This window comes from Ornithorhynchus anatinus, chromosome 11 (genome assembly GCF_004115215.2).
Source record: "Ornithorhynchus anatinus isolate Pmale09 chromosome 11, mOrnAna1.pri.v4, whole genome shotgun sequence".
NCBI classification, from domain to species: domain Eukaryota; kingdom Metazoa; phylum Chordata; class Mammalia; order Monotremata; family Ornithorhynchidae; genus Ornithorhynchus; species Ornithorhynchus anatinus.
In genome coordinates, this window is record NC_041738.1 from 21525493 (window position 1) to 21549091 (window position 23599).

The 23599-nt window shown below is 46.3% G+C and overlaps 1 protein-coding gene across 1 annotated transcript in view; it reads left to right on the forward strand.

Moving 5' to 3' along the window:
* Positions 1 to 23599, forward strand: part of OPCML (opioid binding protein/cell adhesion molecule like) — a 343304-nt gene that overhangs the window by 307372 nt on the left and 12333 nt on the right. The window contains exons 7-9 of the mRNA XM_029075283.1: positions 18256 to 18390; positions 19110 to 19230; positions 21131 to 21282. Coding sequence (XP_028931116.1) covers positions 18256 to 18390; positions 19110 to 19230; positions 21131 to 21282 — 408 coding nt within the window. The remainder of the gene's footprint in view (positions 1 to 18255; positions 18391 to 19109; positions 19231 to 21130; positions 21283 to 23599) is intronic.

Consider the following 23599-nt stretch of genomic DNA (forward strand, 5'->3'; position numbering starts at 1 on the left):
TTCCCATGACTGGGAAATTTACAATGCTTATTTTATATCTATTGACAATCAATCATGAGCCAGGCACGGGTTCAGGGCACAGAATGGTGCTCACTAGAATCACTGGTTGAACCTCTACAACTGAGTGGAATCTGTCCAGATCAGGGAACTGACCTCAGGAAGCTTCTGTTCTAAATAGTGAGATTTACGCTCCTGTCAGTGCTCTTGCAGTGTAACTCATCCTCAAGGCCCTAAGGAGAAATCAGAGTTGGGGGATGAGGGCAGAGGCAATTGAAGCTTCAGTAAACACTCTGGATCTTTCATAGTAGCTCCACCACACTTCTAGGAGGCTTTCTACAAGAAGAGAGTGATAGAGTATACTCTTCCAAGTGGTTAGTCCAGTGCTCTGCACACATTAAGTGCTCAATGAATACCACTGATTAACTGAGAGAGAAGGTCAGTGTCTAAAAGCAATTTCTGGATTGGTTGTGATTGAAATGGGAGGCAGTTTGGGTTAGTGGAAAGAACACTTCTGAGAGTCAGAAGAGCTGGCTTCAAGTTCCAGCTCCACCGCTGGCCTTCTGTGTGACCTTGGCTGAGTCACTTAACCTCTCTGGCCCTCAGTTTTCATATCTGTAAACTGTAAAGCTATAATGTGAGCCTATTATCTGAGAGGCACTGTGCCCCGTCTTAAAACCTTGTGCCTTCTTCAATCCTTAGCTCATATAGGGGGCTAATGAAATTATTCCATTGGGTGATAATGAAATCCTCATTAGTATTATAAATTCACAGGGTGATCAATGATTTCACTGGGTTCTAATGAAATCCTCATTAGTATTATAAATTCACAGGGTGGCCTGAAAATTCACAGAGATGGGAAGGGAAAGAGGGTTAAAGAGATTAAAAATGGGTGCCATTTAGGCGAGATCCAGAGGAATAATAATAATAACTGTGGCATTTGTTAAGTGCTTACTATGTGCCAGGCACTGTAGTAAGTGCTGGGGTAGATACAAGCTAATCAGATTGGACACAGTCCCTATTCCATATGGGGCTCCCAGTCTTAATCATTTTAGAGATGAGGGAACTGAGGCACAGAGAAGTTAAGTGACTTGCCTGAGGTCACTCTGAAGGAAAGTGGTGGAATTGGAATTAGAACCCAAGCCCTTGGGCTCCCAGGGCCAGGTTCTTTTCACTAGGCAATACTGCTTAGTACAGGGGTTCCATGATGGGTTAGCAGACTATTTTCAACAGAAACAAAATGGGCGTGTCTACTGTTTGAGATGACTTGGCCTGTGTCACCCCCCCGGACCCTTTTTTAACATTCATTCATTCATTCAATAGTATTTATTTAGCACTTTCTATGTGCAATGCACTGTACTAAGTGCTTGGAATGTACAATTCGGCAACAGATAGAGACAATTCCTGCCCAGTAATGGGCTCAAAGTCTGAACGGGTGAGACAAACAGCAAAGCAAAACAGAACAAAACAAAACATCATCAAGAAAAATAGAATCATAGATATATACACACGATTAACAAAAAAGAGTAATAAATAATATGTACAAATATGTATAGTGCTGAGGGGAGAAGGGAGAAGAGCAGAGGGCGGGAGAAGGGGAATGGGGAGGGGAGGAGGAGCAGAGGGAAAGAGGGGCTCAGTCTGGGAAGGCCTCCAGGAGGAGGTGGGCTCTCAGTAGGGCTTTGAAGAGGGGAAGAGAGTTAGTTTGGTGGATATGAGGAGGGAGGGCATTCCAGGACGGCAGGAGGATGTGGGCCAGGGGTTGACGGCAGGAGAGGCACGAAGAGGGGACCGTAAGGAGGTGAGTGGCAAAGGAATGGAGTGTGCGGGGTAGGCAGTAGAAAGAGAGAAGGGAGGTGAGGTAGGAGGGGGCAAGGGGATGGAGAGCTTTGAAGCCAAGAGTGAGGAGTTTTTGTTTCGTACGAAGGTTGATAGGCAACCATTGGAGGTTTTTGAGGAGGGGAGTGACATGCCCAGAGTGTTTCTCTAGAAAGATGATCCAGGCAGTGGAATGAAGAACAGACAGGAGCGGGGAGAGACAGGAGAATGGGATATCAGAGAGGTGGCTGACGCAATAATCCAGTTGGGTTATTATGAGAGATTGTACCAGCATGGTAGCAGTTTGGATGCAGAGGAAAGGGTGGATCTTGGTGATATTGTGAGAATGAGACCGGCAGGTGTTGGTGACGGATTGGATGTGTGGGGTGAACGAGAGAGCAGAGTCAAGGATGACACCAAGTTTACGGGCCTGTGAGATGGGAAGGATGGTCGTGCCGTCCACAGTGACAGGGAAGTCAGGGAGAGGACGGGGTTTGGGAGGGAAGATGAGGAACTCAGTCTTGGACAAGTTGAGTTTTAGGGGGTGGGCAGACATCAAGGTGGAGATGTCCTGAAGGCAGAAGTTAATACAAGCCTGGAAGGAAGGGGAGAGAACAGGGGAGACATAGATTTGGGTGTCATCTGCGTAGAGATGATAGTTGAAGTGTTGGGAGCGAATGAGTTCACCAGGGGAGTGAGTGTAGATGGAGAACAGAAGGGGGCCAAGAACTGACCCTTGAGGAACCCCTACAGTTAGGAGATGGGAGGGGGAGGAGGCATCTACCAAGGAGACTGAGAATGAATGGCCAGAGAGATAAGAGGAGAACCAAGAGAAGACGGAGTCCATGAAGCCAAGGTTAGAGAAAGTGTTGAGGAGAAGGGGATGGTTCCTTATGCACTACCTTATGCACTACCAAGTTCAATATTTGTTTCCATTTGTCTGCATTTCCCATGTGCCCACTTCTCCCTGCCCCATCACCCTGGTCCCTGGACCTATTGCTACAAAAGTGGTTGCTGAGGTGAAGCTGAAACTAAATTGATTCAAAGCTGAAACAGGGCATAGTAAGTACGGGATTTAATAAGCACTTATTTCATTCATTCATTCAATCGTATTTATTAAGCACTACTGTGTGCAGAGCACTGTACTAAGCATTTGGAAAGTACAGTCCAACAATAAACAGTGACATTCCCTGCCCACAGCAAGCTCACAGTCTAGGGGCGGAGAGACAGATGTCAATACAAATAAATTAAATTAGAGATCTATAAGTAAGTGTGGGGCAGGGGGCGAGGAGTGAAGAGCAAAGAGAGCAAGTCAGGGTGATGCAGAAAGGGAGTGGGAGATGAGGAAAAGTGGGGCTTAGTCTGGGAAGGCTCTTGGAGGAGACCTCTCTGCTGCCTTTGACACTGTCGACCATCCCCTCCTCCTCCACACCTTATCTCACCTTGGCTTCACGAACTCCGTCCTCTCCTGGTTCTCCTTTTATCTCTCTGGCCGGTCATTCTCGGTCTCCTTCGCAGCTGCCTCCTCCCCCTCCCATCCTTTAACTGTTGGAGTTCCTCAAGGGTCAGTTCTTGGCCCTCTTCTGTTCTCCATTTACACTCACTCCCTTGGTGAACTCATTCGCTCTCATGGCTTTGACTACCATCTCTACGCAGATGACAAGCAGATCTGCAATCTCTGCCCCGTCCACTCCCCGTCCCTTCAGGCTCGCATCTCCTCCTGCCTCCAGGACATCTCCACCTGGATGTTGGCCCGCCACCTAAAACTCAACATGAGCAAGACTGAGCTCCTCATCTTCCCTCCCAAGCCCGGTCCTCTCCCAGACTTCTCTATCACCGTGGATGGCGCGACCATTCTTCCCGTCTCTCAGGCCCGCAACCTCGGTGTCATCTTTGACTCGTCTCTCTCGTTCACCCCACACATCCTATCCGTTACCAAGACCTGCCAGTTTCACCTTTACAATATCGCCAAGATCCGCCCTTTCCTCTCCACCCAAACGGCTACCTTACTGCTACAGGCTCTCGTTATATTCCGGCTAGACTACTGTGTCAGCCTTCTCTCTGATCTCCCTTCCTCCTCTCTCGCCCCGCTCCAGTCTATTCTTCACTCTGCTGCCCGGCTCATCTTCCTGCAGAAACGATCTGGGCATGCCACTCCCCTTCTTAAACACCTCCAGTGGTTGCCTATCAACCTTCGCTCCAAACAAAAACTCCTCACTCTATGCTTCAAGGCTCTCCATCACCTTGCCCCTTCCTACCTCTCCTCCCTTCTCTCTTTCTACCACCCACCCCGCACGCTCCGCTCCTCTGCCACCCACCTCCTCACCGTCCCTCGGTCTCTCCTATCCTGCCGTCGACCCCTGGGTCACGTCCTCCCGCGGTCCTGGAATGCCCTCCCTCCTCACCTCCGCCAAACTAATTCTCTTCCCCTCTTCAAAACCCTACTTAAAACTCACCTCCTCCAAGAGGCCTTCCCAGACTGAGCTCCCCTTCTCCCTCTACTCCCTCTACCTCCCCCCTTCACCTCTCCACAGCTAACCCCTCTTTTCCCCCCATTTCCCTCTGCTCCTCCCCCTCTCCCTTCCCATCCCTTCAGCACTGTTCTCATCTGCTCAACTGTATATATTTTCATTACCCTATTTATTTTGTTAATGAAATGTACATCGCCTTGATTCTATTTAGTTGCCATTGTTTTTACGAGATGTTCTTCCCCTTGACTCTATTTGTTGCCATTGTTCTTGTCTGCCTGTCTCCCCTGATTAGACTGTAAGCCTGTCAAACGGCAGGGACTGTCTCTATCTGTTGCCGACTTGTTCATTTCAAGCGCTTAGTACAGTGCTGTGCACATAGTAAGCGCTCAATAAATACTAATGAATGAATGAATGAATGAATGAGGAGATGTGTCTTCAGTAAGATTTTGAAGGCACTTTGCCAACCACTGGATTGAAACAAGATCATCAGACCAAACGGGACAGTCAAAGAGGGAGGGAGAAGAGGAATCTTAGCCCTATTTTATAGATGGAGAAAGGAGCCCAGTGAGGTTGAGAGATTGCTCAGTGTCAGAGCTGGGATTTCCAGTCCTGGGATCGTTTCAGTTGGTCATGCAATCCCTGCTGTCTTTTGCTGTCATTTTAGTCACTCTCAAAGTGCCTTTGTCATCACTGAAAGTGTGTTAAGTTAAAAACTTGCCTGCTTGGCGGAGCCCACCCCTTTCTGCAACTCCTCCCCTCCACTATTTCCCCCCATCTCCCCCTCTTCCCCACAACTCCGCCCATAAACAGTTTCCTTCACCACTCCTCCCCTCCTTCCCACAACTCTTCCCACCAAATTCCTCCCTCCTCCCCCATAATTCCTCCCATCCTTTCCCTAATTCCTCCCACCCCTCTCTCCTATTCCCCCTCCTCACCCAACAAATCTTCCTCCCTTTCCTTCCAGTTCCTTCCGCATTTTCCCCAAATTCCTCCCATACTCTCAACAATTCCTTCCCTCATAATGAACTCATCCCATACCTTCCCCCACCTCCTCCTCACCCTCCCTCTAATTCCTCCCACCCACCCCTCCCCAGAGTTCCCCCTCACCCTCCCTCTAATTTCTTCCACCCACCCCTCCCCAGAGTTCCTCCTCCCCCTCCCTTTTGTCTCAAAGTCACAGCCGAATTTCGGGGACTTAACACATTAGGGGAGAAAGAAAGAACCCAGTTTTCATGGCTTTGCTTGTGTCTCTACCACGTTGAGAGAGGCAGATGGGAAGGAAATAAAGCCCAACCGGCCCAGTGCCAGAGCACACAGCTCATATCTGCAGCGCCCCAGACAGAGCTAGGGCCTGCTGCGACCCCTGCATCTCATGATGGATAGCCCATGTCCGTCACCCAGACACCCTCCAAAAGTCCCCATTTGTATCCTTGTAGATCGCAATCTGGTTAATGTAGCAAGTTGGGCTTATCTCTCTGCGAGGCCTCCTCTGCATGAAGAAATCACCCCCGTTATTTATGTATTTCTGTCACTACCTCGTCATGTCTATTTTCTTTGGCTTCCAATCATCTTTTATTGAGATCTCTAGCAAGATAGGGCAGGTCCAGAACAACCCTGGACTGTTGGCTCATTATGAGGCTCCCAGCATTGCCTGGTGGAAATTGCCTGGTGATCTAATCCCAGCTCTTCTTGCCTGCTGTGTGATCTTGGGCAAGTCACTGCCCTTCCTCTGTGCTTCAGTTACCTCATCTGTAAAATGTTTATATAATATCCATTCTCCCTCCTACTTAGACTGGAGTCCCGACCTTGAACAGGGACTGGGACTGACTTCATTAACTTGTATCTACCTTAGAGTTTATAACAGTGCTTGGCACAGGGTAAGTATTTAACAAATACCACAGTGTTTACTATTATTAGCTGATGAGGAGCAGTGGCCTAGCCTGTGGGTGCAAGCATGCAAAATGACTTCTTTCCCTCCAGTGGGTGGATTTTCTGGATCCATGATAGCCTCACACTGGCCTCCACTCTGGACGACTCTCCCTTCTCCTGCCTCGGCCCCAAAGGCCTCCTTCCTTACATTGAAGAGTGGAGAATTCTGCCTGAAAGCATTCATTCTTTATTAAGGTCACAACTTCTCCAAGAAGCTTTGCCTGATTAAGCCCTCTCTTCCCCAATCCCTCTCCCTTTGGTGTTCTCTATGCACTTGAATCTGTGACATTTGGGCATTAGATATTTAACACACCCCGCCATCCTCAGCCCCAGAACACTTACGTACATAACTAGAAATTATATATTATAAAGTTTTTGTTTATATTAATATCTCTCTCCCCCTATAGACTGTAAGCTCATTTTGGGCAGGGAATGTCTACCAACTCTGTTGTACTGTTCTCTCCTAAGTACTTAGTACAGTAATCTGCACTAGATTGTAAATTCTAGACTCTAAGTTCATCTCTAGACTGTAAACTTGTTATGGGCAGGAAACATGTCTGCCAATTCTGTTGTATTGTACTCTCTCAAGCACTTAGTAGACTGCTCTGCACATAGTAAGCAATCAATATATACAAATGATTGATTGCTCTGCATAAGGTATGCATTCAATTAAATACCATTGATGATGATGATGATTAATGATTTCTCCATCTCCTTTTTCCCCGGTAGGAGAATTAAATAATTGTAAGTTTCACCAATACCTGAAAGAGGGAGAGACTGGGCTTATTCAGTATCTGGGGCTTCCCTGCAGTGCTCAGCAACTCAGATCACATAGGTATTCAATCGATTCTTGGATCATTTTTCTACAAAAACATTCAGGCCATGTTTCCCCTCTCTTAATAAGAACCTCCAGTGGTTGCCCATCCATCTTCACATCAAACAGAAACTCCTCACCATTGACTTTAAAGGACTTAATCACCTTGACTTATCCTACTTCCCCTTGTTACTCTCCTACTACAACCTAGCTGGCACATCGCTCCTCTAATGCTAACCTTCTCACCGTACCTCGATCTCATCTTTCTCGCTGCTGACCTCTTGCCCATGTCTGACCTCTGGCCTGAAACACCCTCCCTCCTCATATCTAACAGACAATTACTTTCCCTGACTTCAAAGCCTTACTGAAGGCACATCTCCTCCAAGTGGCCTTCCCTAACTAAGCCTTCCTTTTCTCTTCTCCCACTCCCTTTTGCATCTCCTTTGACTTTCTCCCTCCTCCAGCCCCACATCACTTCTGTATATATCTGTAATTTATAATTTTATTATTTTTTTTTAATTTCAATGTCTATCTCCCCTTCTAGTCTACAGGCTCAGTGTGGGCAGGGAATGTGTCTATTTATTGTTATATTGTATTTTCCCAAGCACATACTACAGTGCTCTGCACACAGTAAGCACTCAATAAATGCAATTGACTGCCTGAATGATTGACTGATTCCAGTTACTGATGCAAACTGAGGCCTCTCATTCATCTTCCCTCTAAGTGGCTTTTCCCCATCTGAGAAGCCTCATCTCCTGCCAACCCCCTGCTCCTGTCTTCTGTTCCCTCCTTCCCCTTCTCCAGAATAATCCAGAGCATTGGACTGAGGTGCTTCCCCTTTAGTATTGCTTCTGTCCCCCAATTTGGGGCTTAGCAAACATGCAGCCCAGTTGGGTCGAATGACACATATACTTTTCTCGACTTCTACTGTGCTGTTCCAGTTGTTTTCCAGCACCCAGAGTCAGGGAGGAGAGTGCTGTGGTGCAAGTTAAGGAATTCAACTAATAATAATAATAATAGTAACTAAGTCCTTACTATGTGCCTAAGAGCTCGGGTAGATACAAGTTAATGAGATCCACATGAGGCTCACAGTCTAAGTAGGAGGGAGAATAGGTATTGAATCCCCAATTTACAGATGAGAGACCTGAGACACAGAGACATTAAATTCATTCATTCAATCATATTTATTGAGCGCTTATTATGTGAAGAGCCCTGCACTAAGCACTGCAGAGAGTACAGTACAACAATAAACAGCCAAATTCCCTGCCCTAACGAGCTTACAGTTTAAATGGGGGGGGGGGAGACAGATATTAATGTAAATAAATAAATTGCAGATATGTAAATAAGGGCTGTGGGGGCTGGGAGAGGGGAAGAACAAAGGGAGCAAGTCAGGGTGACACAAAAAGGACTGGGAGAAGAGGAAAGGAGGCTTAGTCAGGGAAGGTCTCTTGGAGTAGTCGTGCCCAAGGTTGTAGAGCAGATACAGGGTGGAGTCGGAATTAGAACCCAGGGCTTCTGAATTCTAGGCCTGTGCTCTTTCTACTAGGCTACGATGCTTCTCTAGGCCCTTTCCCACTGGTCTTCCAATGTTCCAAGCCACCGACACCCTTAATCCATCACTTGCCTCATTCTTCAACTGCTCTTCTCATGTGTTTCTTTTGCCAGATTCTGGCTCTTCTGGCCCATGGGCACCTCATCCATGAAGCCTTCCAAGATGGATGCCATCTGGGGGTTGTCACTCTGATCGCACCAACTTCTCCAGCACTGGTTTTTGCCTCTTTAGCCTGTGACTACAATAATAACAAACAATAATAACAATAATAATAATAACTGTGGTATTTGTTACTTGCTTCCTTTGTTCCAAACACCATACCAATAGCTAGGGTAGATACAAGGTATTCAAGTCAGACACAGTCCCTGCCCCAAGCAGGGTTCATATTCTAAGAAGGAAGAAGAACAGGAATTGACTGCATCCTTATTATTCAGATGAGGAAACTGGGGCCCGGAGAAATTTAGCGACTTGCCAAGGGTCACACAGCAGACAAGTGATAGAGCTAGGATTAGAATCCAGGCTCGAATTTCCTAGTCTGGGCCTTTTCCACTGGGTCACGCTTCTCTTTCCATATGCTCTCCAGAGTGGACTTTGATATCTTACCTCTAACTTTTCCTGATGATTCATATTTGGCCTGGGTTTTTCCCATCTCTCTTATTAAATTGTAAGCTCCTCAAACTCGGGGGGCAGGTTTCAGTAGTCATGAAATTCCCTTAGCATTAAACTGAGGGTATCCAATCTTTATTCTGCACTTCCCAAGCTCCTAGTACAGTACACCCCACTAAGAGAGAAACAGCATGGCCCAGTGGAAAGAATAAAGCTCTGGGAGTCAGAAGGACCTGGTTTCTAATCCTGGATCTGCCATTTATCTGCTGTGTGACCTTGAGCACGTTGCTTCACTTTCCCTGCCTTAGTTACCTCATCTGTAAAATGGAGATGAAGACCTTGAGCCCTAACCTGATTATCTTGTATCCAACCCAGTGCCAAGTGCAGCTCCTAGCCCACAGTAAACCACAATTAATACCAAAATTATTATCAATAAGTGGATACTCAATAAATGCTTCTGTAAATCATATTTATTGAGCACTTACTTCATGCAGAGGACTGTACGAAGTACTATACTCCTATGACAACCCAAGCCACTGAGTAAAGGAACTCAATGCAACACCAAAGGACTGCTTTTCTCAGCATTCCCATGAAGGATCAATCAACAAATGGTAGTTACGGAACACCTTCCACCGATGGGCTGTTCCAGAGCACCTACTGATTGTAAAGTACAGTGCTAAGTGTTTGGACTTGTACACCAAAAGTCGAAGGCATGGTACCTGACCTTAGTGAGCTTCCGATTTAATGGGGAAGGCAGGCGAATGAACATTTTTTGCAACTACACCCGGTTCTTCCATCATCAATGTTTACACCATGTATTTTGGATGATCTGGGTGATTGGGCTTCTAGGGAATTAAGAATTAACAATAGGCCGTTATCTGGAGAAGATGCAACTGCGATGCTGCGGTAAACAATTCTGCATGGGCCCATGTTTCTGGTCAAGTCATGTAATAATAATAATAATGATTGTGGTATTTGTTAAGCACTTACTATGTGCCAAGCACTGTTCAAAATGGTGGGACATAGAATATAGCTGAGTTGGATGAAGTCCCTATCCCACAAGGGGCCTACAGTCCTAAACCCCATTATAAGATGAGGAAATTGAGGCATAGAGAAGTTAAGTGATTTGGCTAAGGTAGCACAGCAGACGAGTGGCACAGCCGGGATTAGAGCCCTGGCCCATGCTCTTTCCACTAGGCCATGCTGCTTCGTACTTCGTACAAGGAGTTTATCAGGAACGTAACCCTTGTGTTATAGGAGTGGGGATAAGAGATGAACAAAGATAAAACAGGTCAATACTTTTTTTTATAATGGTATGTGTTAAGTGCTTACTAGGTCCCAGACACTATACTAAGCATTGGAATAGATATAAGATAATCAAGATGAACACAGTCCATGTCCCATGGGGGACTCACAGTCGTAATTCCCATTTTTCCAATGAGGGAACTGAGGGATAGAGAAGTTATGTGACTCTCTAAAGGTCCCAAAGTAGACAAGTGGTGGATCTGGACTAGAACCCACATATGACTCCTGGGCTCGTGCTCTTTCCACTAGGTTGTGCTGCTTCTCTATATTAAATGAAGTTAATATTAATAATAATTGCAGCATTTGTTAAGTGCCTGCTATGTGGCAGACATTTTGCTAAGCTCTGGGGTAGATTCACGCTAATTAGTTTGACGTGGACACAGTCCATGTCCCACATAGGGCTCACAGTCTTAATCATTCATTCAGTAGTATTTATTGAGCGCTTACCATGTGCAGAGCACTGTACCAAGTGCTTGGAATATACAATTCATCAACAGATAGGGACAGTCCCTGCTCAATGACAGGCTTACAGTCTTATCGAGGGAGACAGATGAATAAAAACAAGACAACATAAATACAATAAATAAAATCAAGGGGATGTACACCCCATTAACAAAATAAATAGGGTAATAAAAATATATACAAATGAGCACAGTGTTGAGGGGAGGGGAAGGGAGACAGGGAGGAGCAGAGGGAAAGGGGGCTTAACTGAAGGGAGGTGAAGGGGGGAAAGGGGAGGGGACAGAGGGCGGAGGAGGAACAGAGAAGGAGCAGAGGGAGCAGAGGGAAAAGGGGATGCTCAGTCTGAGAAGGCCTCTTGGAGGAGGTGAGCTCTCAGTAGGGCTTTGAAGTGGGGAAGAGAGTTAGTTTGGCGGAGGTGAGGAGGGAGGTCATTCCAGGACAATGGGAGGACATGGGCCAGGGGTCGACAGCAGGATAAGCGTGAACGGGGTCAGTAAGGACGTGAGCGGCAGAGGAGTGGAGTGTGCGGAGTGTGCTGTAGAGAGAGAGAAGGGAGTTGAGGTAGGAGGGGGCAAGGGGATGGAGAGCCTTGAAGCCCAGAATGAGAAGTTTTTGTTTCATGCGGAGGTTGATGGGCATCCACTGGAGGTTTTTGAGGAGGGGAGTGACATGCCCAGAGTATTTCTGTAGGAAGATGATCCAGGCAGCGGAAGGAAGAATAGACTGGAGTGGGGAGAGACAGGAGGAAGGGATGTCAGAGAGAAGGCTGACACAATAATCCAGCTGGGATATTGTGAGAGCTTGTACCAGTATGATAGCCGTTTGGATGCAGAGGAAAGGGTGGATCTTAGCGATATTGTAAAGGTGAGACCGGCAGGCATTGGTGACAGATTGGATGTGTGGGGTGAAGGAGAGAGCGGAGTCAAGGATGACACCAAGGTTGTGGGCTTGAGAGACAGGAAGGATTGTCGTACCGTCCACAGTGACAGGGAAGTCAGGAAAAGGACAGGGCTTGGGAGGGAAGATAAGGAGCTCAGTTTTGGACATGTTGAGTTTTAGGTGGCAGGCAGACATACAGGTGGAGACGTCCTGGAGGAAGGAGGATATATGAGCCTGAAGGGAGAGGGAGAGAACAAGGGAGGAGATGTAGATTTGGGTGTCATCGGCATAGAGGTGATAGTTGAAGCTGTGGTAGCGAATGAGTTCACCAAGAAAAGGAAGGGTAGGAAGGAGATAGGGCGATAACTGGAAGGGGAAGTGGGGTCAAGAGAGGGTTTTTTTTAGGGTGGGGGAGACATGGGCATGTTTGAAGGCAGAGGGGAAGAAGACATTGGAGAGTGAGTGGTTGAAGATATAAGTTAAGGAGGGGAGGAGGGACAGGGCATTGGTTTTTATGAGGTGAGCGGGAATTCCCATTTTACAGATGATGACACAGAGAAGTAAAGTGACTTGCCAAAGATCTGTTGCCGACTTGTTCATTCCAAGCGCTTAGTACAGTGCTCTGCACATAGTAAGTGCTCAATAAAAACTATTGAATGAATGAAAGGTAACACAGCAGACAAATGTTGAAGATGGAATTAGAACCCAGTTCCTTCTGACTCCCAAGCCCATGCTTTATTCATTAGGGATGAAAGTACATTATGTATCTTCTAAGGATGGGCATGAATATGTAAATGCAACAAGTTGCCATTTGGTTTGTGCTACTTGGAGTGTTGAGAATTAATTAGGGAAGGTGGGATTTTAGGAGAGTTTTAAAGATGGGGGAATTTGGTCAGGTGATTGGGCAGATTTGGAAGAGAAGGAAGTGCTAGGTAGGGGGAGAAGTGGTGACAAAGGAATGGAGCCAAGAGCAAAATACATTTTGAAGGTGAGCCGGGAAGGAGGAGCGAGGATAAAGGGAAGAGTCTGGGATTCTTATCTTCATTTTACAGATGGGGAAATTGAAGCATGGAGAATGCCTGTGATTTGTCCAAGATTGCCCTGTGGAAAATCAGGGATGCCAACTAGATCCCTGGACTCCATGGAAAGAGCTTAGAATTTCCCTGTTTCCATTCCCCTCAAGCCCTCCTCTTCTCCTCTCCACCAAATTGACAAATGAGGGATTGGCCAGCTCACCAACTTTTGTCCCAACCCATACCTCTGGAGCCATGTGGCTCCTCAGCCAAACTCCTAGGACCACCGTGACCCTTATCTGAACAACTGCAAAGGTCCCGGAGGCTTTCAAATGGTCCCGGGATTTAGAGGTTCTGCCTCAGTGCAAGCTTGACCACTGAACAGGAAGATATCCCATGGTCCTTTGAAGTGGATGGGGATACTGCATTTGGCATTAGCCCCAGGGAATCAACTGGCCCTAGACCTCCTGGACACATATCCCAGCCCTTTCCCAAGAGCCCCTTTGCCTGCCTCTTTCTGTCACATAAAGCTTTCAGTAAGAGGGCATTACAGACGATGGCGATAAAATTGCACATTCCAGTGGGAAGCCACGCAGCCCTGTAATTTACCGCTAGGTGCCCAGGCTTCGTCGACGGATATAAACGCCGCAGATAACTCAGGCCGTGGGCACAATGGCATTCATCTTTCTTGGGGAGGCACTTGGCAGTTTGGAGCATAAATTCAATGGCTGGCACTTTGGGGGAAGTAAACTTCATCCTGCCCAAAGAGGCTTGCCTCTTAATTGTTCAAGGATTCTGGCCAGGGCTGGAGCCAAAGTCCAGCAGCTTACTTAGCAACCGGTTCTATCGCAGCTTCTCTCTCTTCCCGAGGATGCTGGGAAGAGCACTGCTAGCCTGGAACGTCCAACAGACCCTCGGCTGCTCACTCATTTGTTTTAGTTAAGTGGAGTTTGGCTTTCTATTACTTATGATAGTGCTTCATCGTGTATTATATAAGAGGAGTGAAATCGAGTAATTGAGGCCAAGCTCTGGTCCTGAATTTCAAACTTTGCTGGAGGTGGGATGAGATTCTCAGTCAAGGGTTTGGTGGCTTATCGTGTGTGTGTGTTTCCTTCCCTGTAGACCCCTGGGTTTGGGATTTGCACAGATTATCAATCAATCAGTAGTATTTATTGAGCACTTCCTGTGTGCCGACCACTGTGAAAAACACCGGGGAAAGTCCAGTACAAGAGAGTTGATAGACAAGATCCTTGCCTACAGAGAAATTACAGTCTAGAGAACTATAATGTTAAGCAGCAGAGGATCTTCATCCATGTTGGGTACGGGGTGAAAGGGGGACCCAGGAAGGTCCTAAACTGCTCTGGTGAGGCCGGGGAATCTGTTCTCACTGGAAGGAGTGCAGGCAAAAATATCCAGAGAGGGTGGATGACTCCCTGGTTGAGTGGTCATAATGGGGTGTCAGAGGGAATGTTAAAGATGGAGGTTGTGATGAGCTTGTTTGGTGTTCCATCCTTTACCATGAAGATGGATATGCAGGAGGGCAACCAACACACATTTCCTCAAAATACTAACCTGGGCGGTCCAATGGTCTAAACAAGGAGTGGTGTAGAGTACTTTTCTCCAGGGGTCAAGAGGATGACCTAGTCCTGGAATTTAGGCCTCCAGGGAGGGCAGGGCCACTGAAACTCCAGTGGTTGCCCATCCACCTCCACATCAAACAAAACCTCCTCACCATTGGCTTTAAAGCACTCCGTCACCTTGGCCCCACCTACCTCACCTCACTACTCTCCTACTACAACCCAGTCTGCACACTTCGCTCCTCTAATCCTAACCTCACTGGGCCTCGATCTCGTCTGTCTCACCGCCGACCCCTTGCCCACCTACTGCCTCTGGCCTGGAATACTCTCCCTCCTCAGACGTGACAATTACTTTCCCCCTCTTCAAAGCCTTACTGAAGGCACATCTCCTTCAAAAGGCCTTCCCTGACTAAGCCCCCATTTCCTCTTCTCCTACTCCCTTCTGCCTTGCACTGACTTGCTTCCTTTTTTTCCCCTCTTCCCAACCCCACAGAACATATGTACATATCTGTAATTTATTTGTTTTTATTAATATTCATTCATTCATTCAATCGTATTTATTGAGTGCTTACTGTGTGCAGAGTGCCGCACTAAGCACTTGGAAAGTACAATTCATCTGTCTTCTGTAGACTGCAAGCTCGTTGTGGACAGGGAATGTGTCTGTATATTGTTGTATTATACTTTCCCAAGCGCTTAGTATAGTTCTCTGCACACAGTAACAATAATAATAATAATAATGATGATGATGATGGTATTTGTTAAGCGCTTACTATGTGCTGAACACTGTTCTAAGTGCTGGAGTGGATACAAGGTAATCAGGTTGTCCCACGTTGGGCTCACAGTCTTAATCCCCATTTTATAGATGAGGTAACTGCGGCATAGAGAAGTTAAGTGGCTTGCCTCAGTCAGACAAGTGGCAGAGCCAGTATTAGAACCCACGTCCTCTGACTCCCAAACCCATAATCTTTCCACTGAGCCACGCTGCTTCCCCAGTAAGCATTCAATTAATACCCTCCAGCCAGCCTCTAGTCCTTCCCTTGAGTAGATCAGTCAGAGACTAGCAATGTTCCATGAGAATTACAGCGCTGAAGAGACCTGAGAGATCCTCTGATCTTGCACCCTACCTCTGAGCTGGTAACGGGGCAGGCCTGGCAGAGTTAGTGAGGGTGGATGTTCTCTCTCCAATTGATAATAATAGTGGTGCTTGTTAAACACTCACTATATGCCCAACGTTGTAGTAAGAGCTGGGATAAATACAAATTAGGTTGGACACAGTCCCAGCCCACATGGCCATCACAGTCTTAGGGGAGGGAGAACAGATATTTAATTCCAATTTCAGAGATGAGGAAACCGAGGCACAAAGAAGGGACGTGACTTTCCCGAGGTCACTCAGGCTGGTGAATGGCAGGGCCAGGATGAGAACCAAAGCCTCCTGACTCTCAAGCCTAGCCTTTATCCACCAATAATAATAATTACGGTATTTGTTAAGCACTTACTGTGTGCCAGGCACTGTACTAAGCACTGGGGTGGATACAAGAAAATCAGGTTGGACACAGTCCCTGTCCCATGTGAGGCTCACAGTTTCAATCCCTATTTTACAGATGAGGTAACTGAGGCATAGAGAAGTGAAGTGACTTGTCCAAGGTCATAAAACGGACAAGTGGCAGAGCCAGGATACATGCCGCTTCTTCTACCACTGGGGATGGGAGGGGTGAGATTTTGGCCAGATTGTACTGGCTCAACCGGTCCTCAATCTCAGTGTTCTTTCTGTTCGCTGCTCCTTCCTATGTGGGACAGGGACTTTTTCCAACTTGACGACCTTGCATCTACCCCAGCACTTAGAACGTACTTGATGCATAGTAAGGGTTTAATGAATACCATAATAAAAGTAATTAAAATGACCATACCCTCAAGCACTCACATCTTAAGATGGCATTTTGAGTACAACTGGTTATACATACTAGATCATTAAGGCATCGTCTGATAACATTTAAAAGGCAGGTATTACCATGTAAATGCACCAGGGAAGCAGTGTGGCCAACTGGGAAGAGCGTGGGCCTTGGAATCATGGGACCTTGGTTCTAGCAACGGGCCCAATTCTGCAACTTGCCTGCTGTATGACCTGAGGCAAGTCACTTAACTGTGCCTCAGTTGCCTTATCTGTAAAATAGAGATTGAATATTTGTTTTCCATCCCCCTCAACCCCCAAGTGGAACAGGGATTTGATTATCTTGCATTTATCCCAGGGCTTGGCAGAGTATAAGGCCATAATGAATACCACATTATTATTATGGTCCAGACCCTGAAAAAATCAGGCAGCTGCATTCATAGAAATCAAATTATTCTCCAGATTTTTTGCTTTTTTTTATCGTTCATGAGGCCAGGGAATCCTGAATGGGTTTGCTGCTGGCAGACGTTTGTGTCCTCTGAGTAAGAGGAGTGGTGAAGAGAGGCAGAGAATGACCTTGTAAATGTGAGCAGGAACAATGTAATTTTGAGGGACTGCTCCAGTTCCTGCAAACAAATCATGGTCCAAGGCCAGTAGTTCTTCCACGGCTCACTGGACAGGCCAGAGCCAAGTTGAGGTCCCAGTTGGGGCCACTTTCTTTTGCTTGGGACTGGAGAGGCTGGAGGAAGGGAAGGGAAAAGAAAACAAGAGAGAGAGTGGATCAAGGGCAAGAGCATGCTTTTTCTGCCACTTTGTGAAAGATGCCTTTCCAGATTTAGATTCTTATGATTGTTTGCTGTGTGTCATCCAGATATTGTGAAAGTGCTTTGGGAAAATGAAAGCACTCAACAAATAAAACCTAGCCTCTTCATCGTCATTATTGCTGAGCCTTCCGTGGTGAGGTGAGTGTAAGAGGGTGAATCAGTCCATCTTGTGTTTTTCCACCTCGGATAAGAGGATGGAATGATTTACATTTTTGTTCATTTATATTCACCCACCCAAAGCCCTGGGGTTTCCCTCCACTTCAGAATTTTACCCGATTTGTTGTGAAGTGGATCATCACTGTGAATCTATGGCTTTCTATAGGCCTTCAAGTCAGTCCATTGGCAAGAACTCTGCTTTGGGCATCAGGAAACAATTGATTTTAATGTCTATTCTGTGAGCTGGGGAAACATCATCAGTGGGGATGGTGTCAACCCAAGATTTTCCGTGAGCTGGATGGGCTAAGTTGGAAATCTGATGAACAGTTGGCAACGAAGACCACATCAGCTACAAAGACAACCAACCACTGGGTCAAGTTGTACACTGCAACTGCACTAAGATGCAGTCATTTTGACCCAAAATGGATCATGCACATAACCAATATTTGGGTACAATTTGTAGTGGGCCATACTCATGTCCACCTACTTGCTTGAGCGGTCTGTGCATCAGGGGGACCCCGGATGGCAGGGCAATACCCAAACCACTACCACTCTAATCAATTCCTTCCTGGGGATCCACTAGTCTTGGGACAGAAGTTCAGTGGCTGTTTTCCCAATGGGCGACCACCATAATTACCTAGAGCAGTCTGGTAATTTCATGTAATGATTTTCATATTTTCAAAGGGCTCACTATGTGCCAAGGACTGTGGAAAGCACTGCAGTAGATGCGAGATAATTATCTACCCAACCCAGGGCTCATCTCATTGTCTTTGGTGGGCAGAAACTGGGCATGAAGACACATTTGCAGTGTGGATTAGGTCCTACCATTTTCCTGTATTTAGGAAGTGGTATCAAACTCATCTCCTATTGACCAACTCCTGAGCCAGTCATTACCAGGCCAGTACATTTCCCTCACCTTCTCACCAGTGGCCCTCTGAAACTCTGTCCTCTGTTTCTCTGTAAGGCCGGGGCTTCGTGAGTGAGGATGAGTACCTGGAGATCTCCGGCATCACCAGGGAGCAGTCCGGGGAGTATGAATGCAGTGCCTTGAACGACGTCGCAGCCCCGGATGTGCGGCGAGTCAAAATCACAGTGAACTGTGAGTGTGTGGGGGTGGGACTCACTGGGGTCCGGTGGGGTCTGAGGAGGGGAGGAAGGGAAGGAGAGTCCTGACCAGGACCACTGTGTTGTTCCTTGGAATCCCCTGGGATCTAAGCTGTTGGGTTCCTATACTGAGCCTCCAGGATGAACTACCTAAGCACTGAGACAGATGTGATTGGAGAGTGGGATGCCAGGGCTTTTGCGAGAAAAGATTCAGCTTGGAGTCATCGCCCCCGCCTCACCCCTGCCTTTGCTCCCCCAAGGAAAGCAGGCTCTTAGGAATGCACTGGGAATGTTGGGATCCAGATGCAGTTCCAAGAAATCCATTGCTTAATAGGTGATTAAGTGTAGAACAATCATAAAGTGATGTTCAGGAGTGAGTAGGGGACAAAGAGGGTGGAGAAGAACAGGGCTTTGTTTGATGTTAGAGTTCCCCAGCATTCTAGAATGACCACAGTCCAAGTCCCAGAATGCTGCAAGTCCCAAACTGAGCAGCTGCGGCCCCTCCAAGGAAGGTCATACATTCAGTGGGAGCAATGGCATATAGAGAGGTTGGGGTAGAGAAGGCCACAAGGCTAGCTGGAATGCTCACAATTCCCAAATATCCATCTGTTTTTTGACATTTAAATGGGAGTCCGCCACTATCCAGGATGATCCTGGCTAAGCTGGAGCATACAGTCAACCTGCATATGTGATCATTCTCTGTTGATTTTACAGACCCTCCTTACATCTCTAATGCCAAGAACACCGGGGTCTCACTTGGCCAGAAGGGGATCCTAAGCTGTGAAGCCTCCGCCGTCCCACTGGCTGATTTTCAGTGGTTCAAAGAGGAGACAAGGTATTCAGAACCTGGAAGCTGGAATCCAGTGTCTGGAACAGTCCTGGGCAGCTAAGTGTTGCTGTTAGACCATAGTAGGGCCTTAGTAGAGGGAGAGAAGAGGTCTGTCACATTCTTTATTTGTGGTATTTGTTAAACGCTTACTACACATGTGCCAAGCACTGTACTAAGCTCTGGGGTAGGTACAAGCTAATCAGGTTAGACCCAATAAATGTCCCCCACAGGGGTTCACAGTCTTAATCCTCATTTATAGATGAGGCAACTAAGGTCCAGAGAAGTGAAGTGACATGTCCAAGATCACAGAGCAGCATGGCTTAGTGGAAAGAGCATGGGCTTGGGAGTCAGAGGATGTGGTTTCTAATCCCAGCTCTGCAATCTGTTCGCTGTGTGACCTTGGGCAAGCCACTTAACTTCTCTGTGCCTCAGTTTCCCCACCTGTAAAATGGGGATTAAGACTGTGAGCTGCTCGTGGGACAACCTGATTACCTAGTATCTACCCCAATACTTAGAACAATGATCGGCGCATAGTAAGTGCTAATTCCATAAGTATCATTATTATTATTATTATTGTTGAGGGTCAGAGGCTGGATTAGAACCCAGGTCCTTCTGACTCCCAGGCCTATGCTCTATCCACTAGGCCATGCTGCCTTTCACATAGAGTGTAAGCCCTTTGGGAACTTAGGGAATTTCCCTTTGGGAAATTAGGCACTGAGTCTAATTTCCCATGTAATTTAATTATTTTCCCCACAGAGGTTGGAAAAGTACTTGGCACAAAGGAGGTGCTTAATGAATACTATTGAGTGAATGAATGAACAGTAGTAGAAAGGAGATGCCCATCCACCTCTGCACCTCCTTTCCATTTGGTTCTAAAACCCTCCATCAGCTCTCTCCCATCCCACTTCTCCTTGCCTATTTCCTACTACAACCCAACCCATATGCTCTGCTCCTCTAATGCCATATAGTAAGAGCTTAACAAAGACCATAATTTTTTTTTTTAATAATCCTAGTTTCCCTTCAGTAATTCACTTTGATGACTGTCTCCCCTTCAAGCCTGTGAGCTCCTTGTGGGCAGGGAACCTATCTACCAATTCTACTGAGTTGTTCTCTCTGAAAGGTTTACTACAGTGCTCAGCATAGAGTAAGCACTCAGTAAATAGCACTGATTCATTGACTGATTGAGGTGAGTGAATCTAGCAGTTCTCTCCCTTGTTCTTTCTTTCCTCTTCTCCAAGCCCTGACCATTGTAAATTCAACTGTACAGGAATTGCCATAATGTGCTTCCTCTTCTGTTTCTCTAATAATAATGCTAGTAACAGTAATAATGATGGTGATAATTTGTTAAGTGTTTACTATGTGCTAATGTAGATATAAACTAATCTGTTTGTACACGGTCCATGTCTCACATGGGGTCACAGTCATAATCCCCATTTTAAAGATGAGGTAACTGAGAAACAGAGAGGTTAAGTGACTTGCCCAAGGTCACACAGCAGACAAGTGGCAAAGCTGGGACTGGAAAGTAGGTCCTCTGATTCCCAGGGTGGTGCTCTTCCCATTAAGCCATGCTGCTTCACAATTGCACTTTCTGCTAACACTCAATAAATCCAATTAACTGACTGATTGGATTGGATCAGAAATAAATACTGATGGATCTCTTAGAGGTACATGAGTTTCCAGATAATTTCCAGGTAACTGGCAGGCTTCTGGAAGAGTCCCAGATAATCCCCTTCCCACTTCCAAGTTCATGAACTACCCAACACTGATTTCCCATTTGCTTGGCTATGTCCCTCCAGCAGAATTTCTGGCTGGACAGTTACTGGGCTGAGAGAGAAGACGAGGGCTGAAAGACATGACAGATTACGGAGACTGGGATGACATTCTCTCTCTCTCTCTCTCATTGTAGGCTAGCCACTGGACTGGATGGAGTGAGGATTGAGAACAAAGGCCGTATGTCCACGTTGACGTTCTTCAATGTTTCAGAAAAGGATTATGGGAATTATACCTGCGTCGCAACAAACAAGCTGGGAAACACCAACGCCAGCATCACCCTGTATGGTGAGTGCAGATGGCCGAGTTTCACCTTAGTTGGCTCAGAACTGTTTTGCCCTATTTTGGGAGTTCAGAGGCTTCCCTACAGGAAAACCTGACCCCCTTCAGCCCACACTCTGAACTGAAAGGTTGGATCCCCTCCCTACGCCTCCCTGCCTACCCAGTGAAGTTGGTAAAGCAAAAGAGATTCCCCCTAAGAGGGGCATCATGGTTTCACCTCCTCTTGGTGCCCAGCTGGGTTGGGATCCTGGTCAGGACAGGATCCCGTTTGGAGCCGGGGGACTGACTAGATGATAATAATGTCTTTCTTTCACAAGTCTCTTACCAGTAGGTTTTATTTTTCAGTCAATTTTAATTGTGTTAATTAATTGCAATTAATTAATCATAGTATTAATTGAATTACAGTAATAATAATACTGGAATTTATCAAGTACTTACTAGGTATCAAAGCATTGAACTAAGCACTGGGGTAGATGCAAGGGAATCAGATAATGGCCATAGTAAGCCAGTAGCTGACCATAATGCCATTTTTTAAAAAAGATGGTATTTCGTTAAGCACTTAGCATGTGCCGAGACACTGCACTAAGCTCTGAGAAGCAGCGTGGCTCAGTGGAAAGAGCACGGGCTTTGGAGTCAGAGGTCATGAGTTTGAATCCCGGCTCGGCTACTTGTCAGCTGTGTGACTGTGGGCAAGTCACTTAACTTCTCTGGGCCTCAGTTACCTCATCTATAAAATGGGGATTAAGCCCCATGTGGGACAACCTGATTCCCCTATGTCTACCCCAGCGCTTAGAACAGTGCTCAGCACATAGTAAGCGCTTAACAAATACCAACATTATTATTATTATTATTACTCTGAGAACTTTGATGAGAACTGGCATGAGTGGACAGCATCCCAAGTTTCTACACCACTCCTTTCCCCTTTGGTGATCCCAAGTTTCTACACCACTCCCTTCCCCTTTGGTGATGGTCAGATTTGGGGGAAACTTTCCCCCACAACCTCTCTTTCTAAATGTGCTTCTCTCTATTCTCCCACCTCCATCACTCACTCATGCCACATTCGGCTCCCTCCCTCCATCTTTAAATATGACATGTCACAGCTCTGTTCATCTTCAAGGCTCTCCCAAAATCCCATCTCCGCCAAGAAGCCTTCCCTGATGAACTCCCCTAAACCCAAGTCAAATCAACTCAACTCAACCCCTATCCTCAGGATTGCTTTCCCTCCCTTCAGTATCATCCATACACTTGAGGTACATATGCCATATGTAATTGGGTACACACCCACCCCTGACTCCCCCATCACTTACATACATATCTTTATTCATATACATACTCTCCCAAGCAGGAATTTATTTTAGCATTTTTCTCTACTACTAGATTGCAAACTCCTTAAGGACAGCCATCATGTCTACTTATTCTATTGTACTTTCCTAAGAACTTATTATGAGGCTCTGCACATATTAATTGCTCAATACATAGCCTTAATTAGTTGATCAGATCACTTGGATATTTTTAATCAATCTTCAATACCATTAGTATTCATTGAGCATATACTCGATTGAGTGAACTGTACTGGGTGCTTGGGAAGGCAAAATAGTTTTATGTTCCCTATCCACAAGGAGCTGACTTTCTAATAACATAGACAGACACATATTGAGAGCTCACGTCCTCCAAGAGGCCTTCCCAGATTGAGCTTCCCCTTTTCCCTCTGCTCCCTCTGCTCCTTCTCTGCTCCCCCTCTACCCTCTGCTCCCTCCCCCTCCCCCCCTTCACCTCCCCTCAGCTAAACCCCCTTTCCCTCTGCTCCTCCCCCTCTCCCTTCCCCTCCCCTCAGCACTGTGCTCATTTGTATCTTGATTATGTTGTCTTGTTTTTGTCCGTCTGTCTCCCCCGATTAGACTGTAATCCTGTCATTGGGCAATGATGGTCTCTTTCAGTTGTCGAATTGCGTACTCCAAGCACTTAGTACAGTGCTCTGCACATAGTAAGCACTCAATAAATACTATTGAATGAATGAATATTTATAGCTCAAATGATCAGAATAAATAATATGCATATATAATTGAATAAACATATATGCAGAAATGCTAAAGATGGGGATATTCAGCTATTTAGTCAGCTATTCCACACAAAAATATTTATGCTACACCCTGTTATATCCCTCTTCTTCCTTCAGTTTCCACTCTTTGTAAATAGTGTATGTCTTCCAGCCTCTTCCGTTAGATTGTAAGCACCTTCAAGGCTGGGAAGCATGTCTCATGCTTAATAGTATACTGTGTCTGCCCAGGAGCAGCACTCAATGATTGATTGATTAGATGGAGAA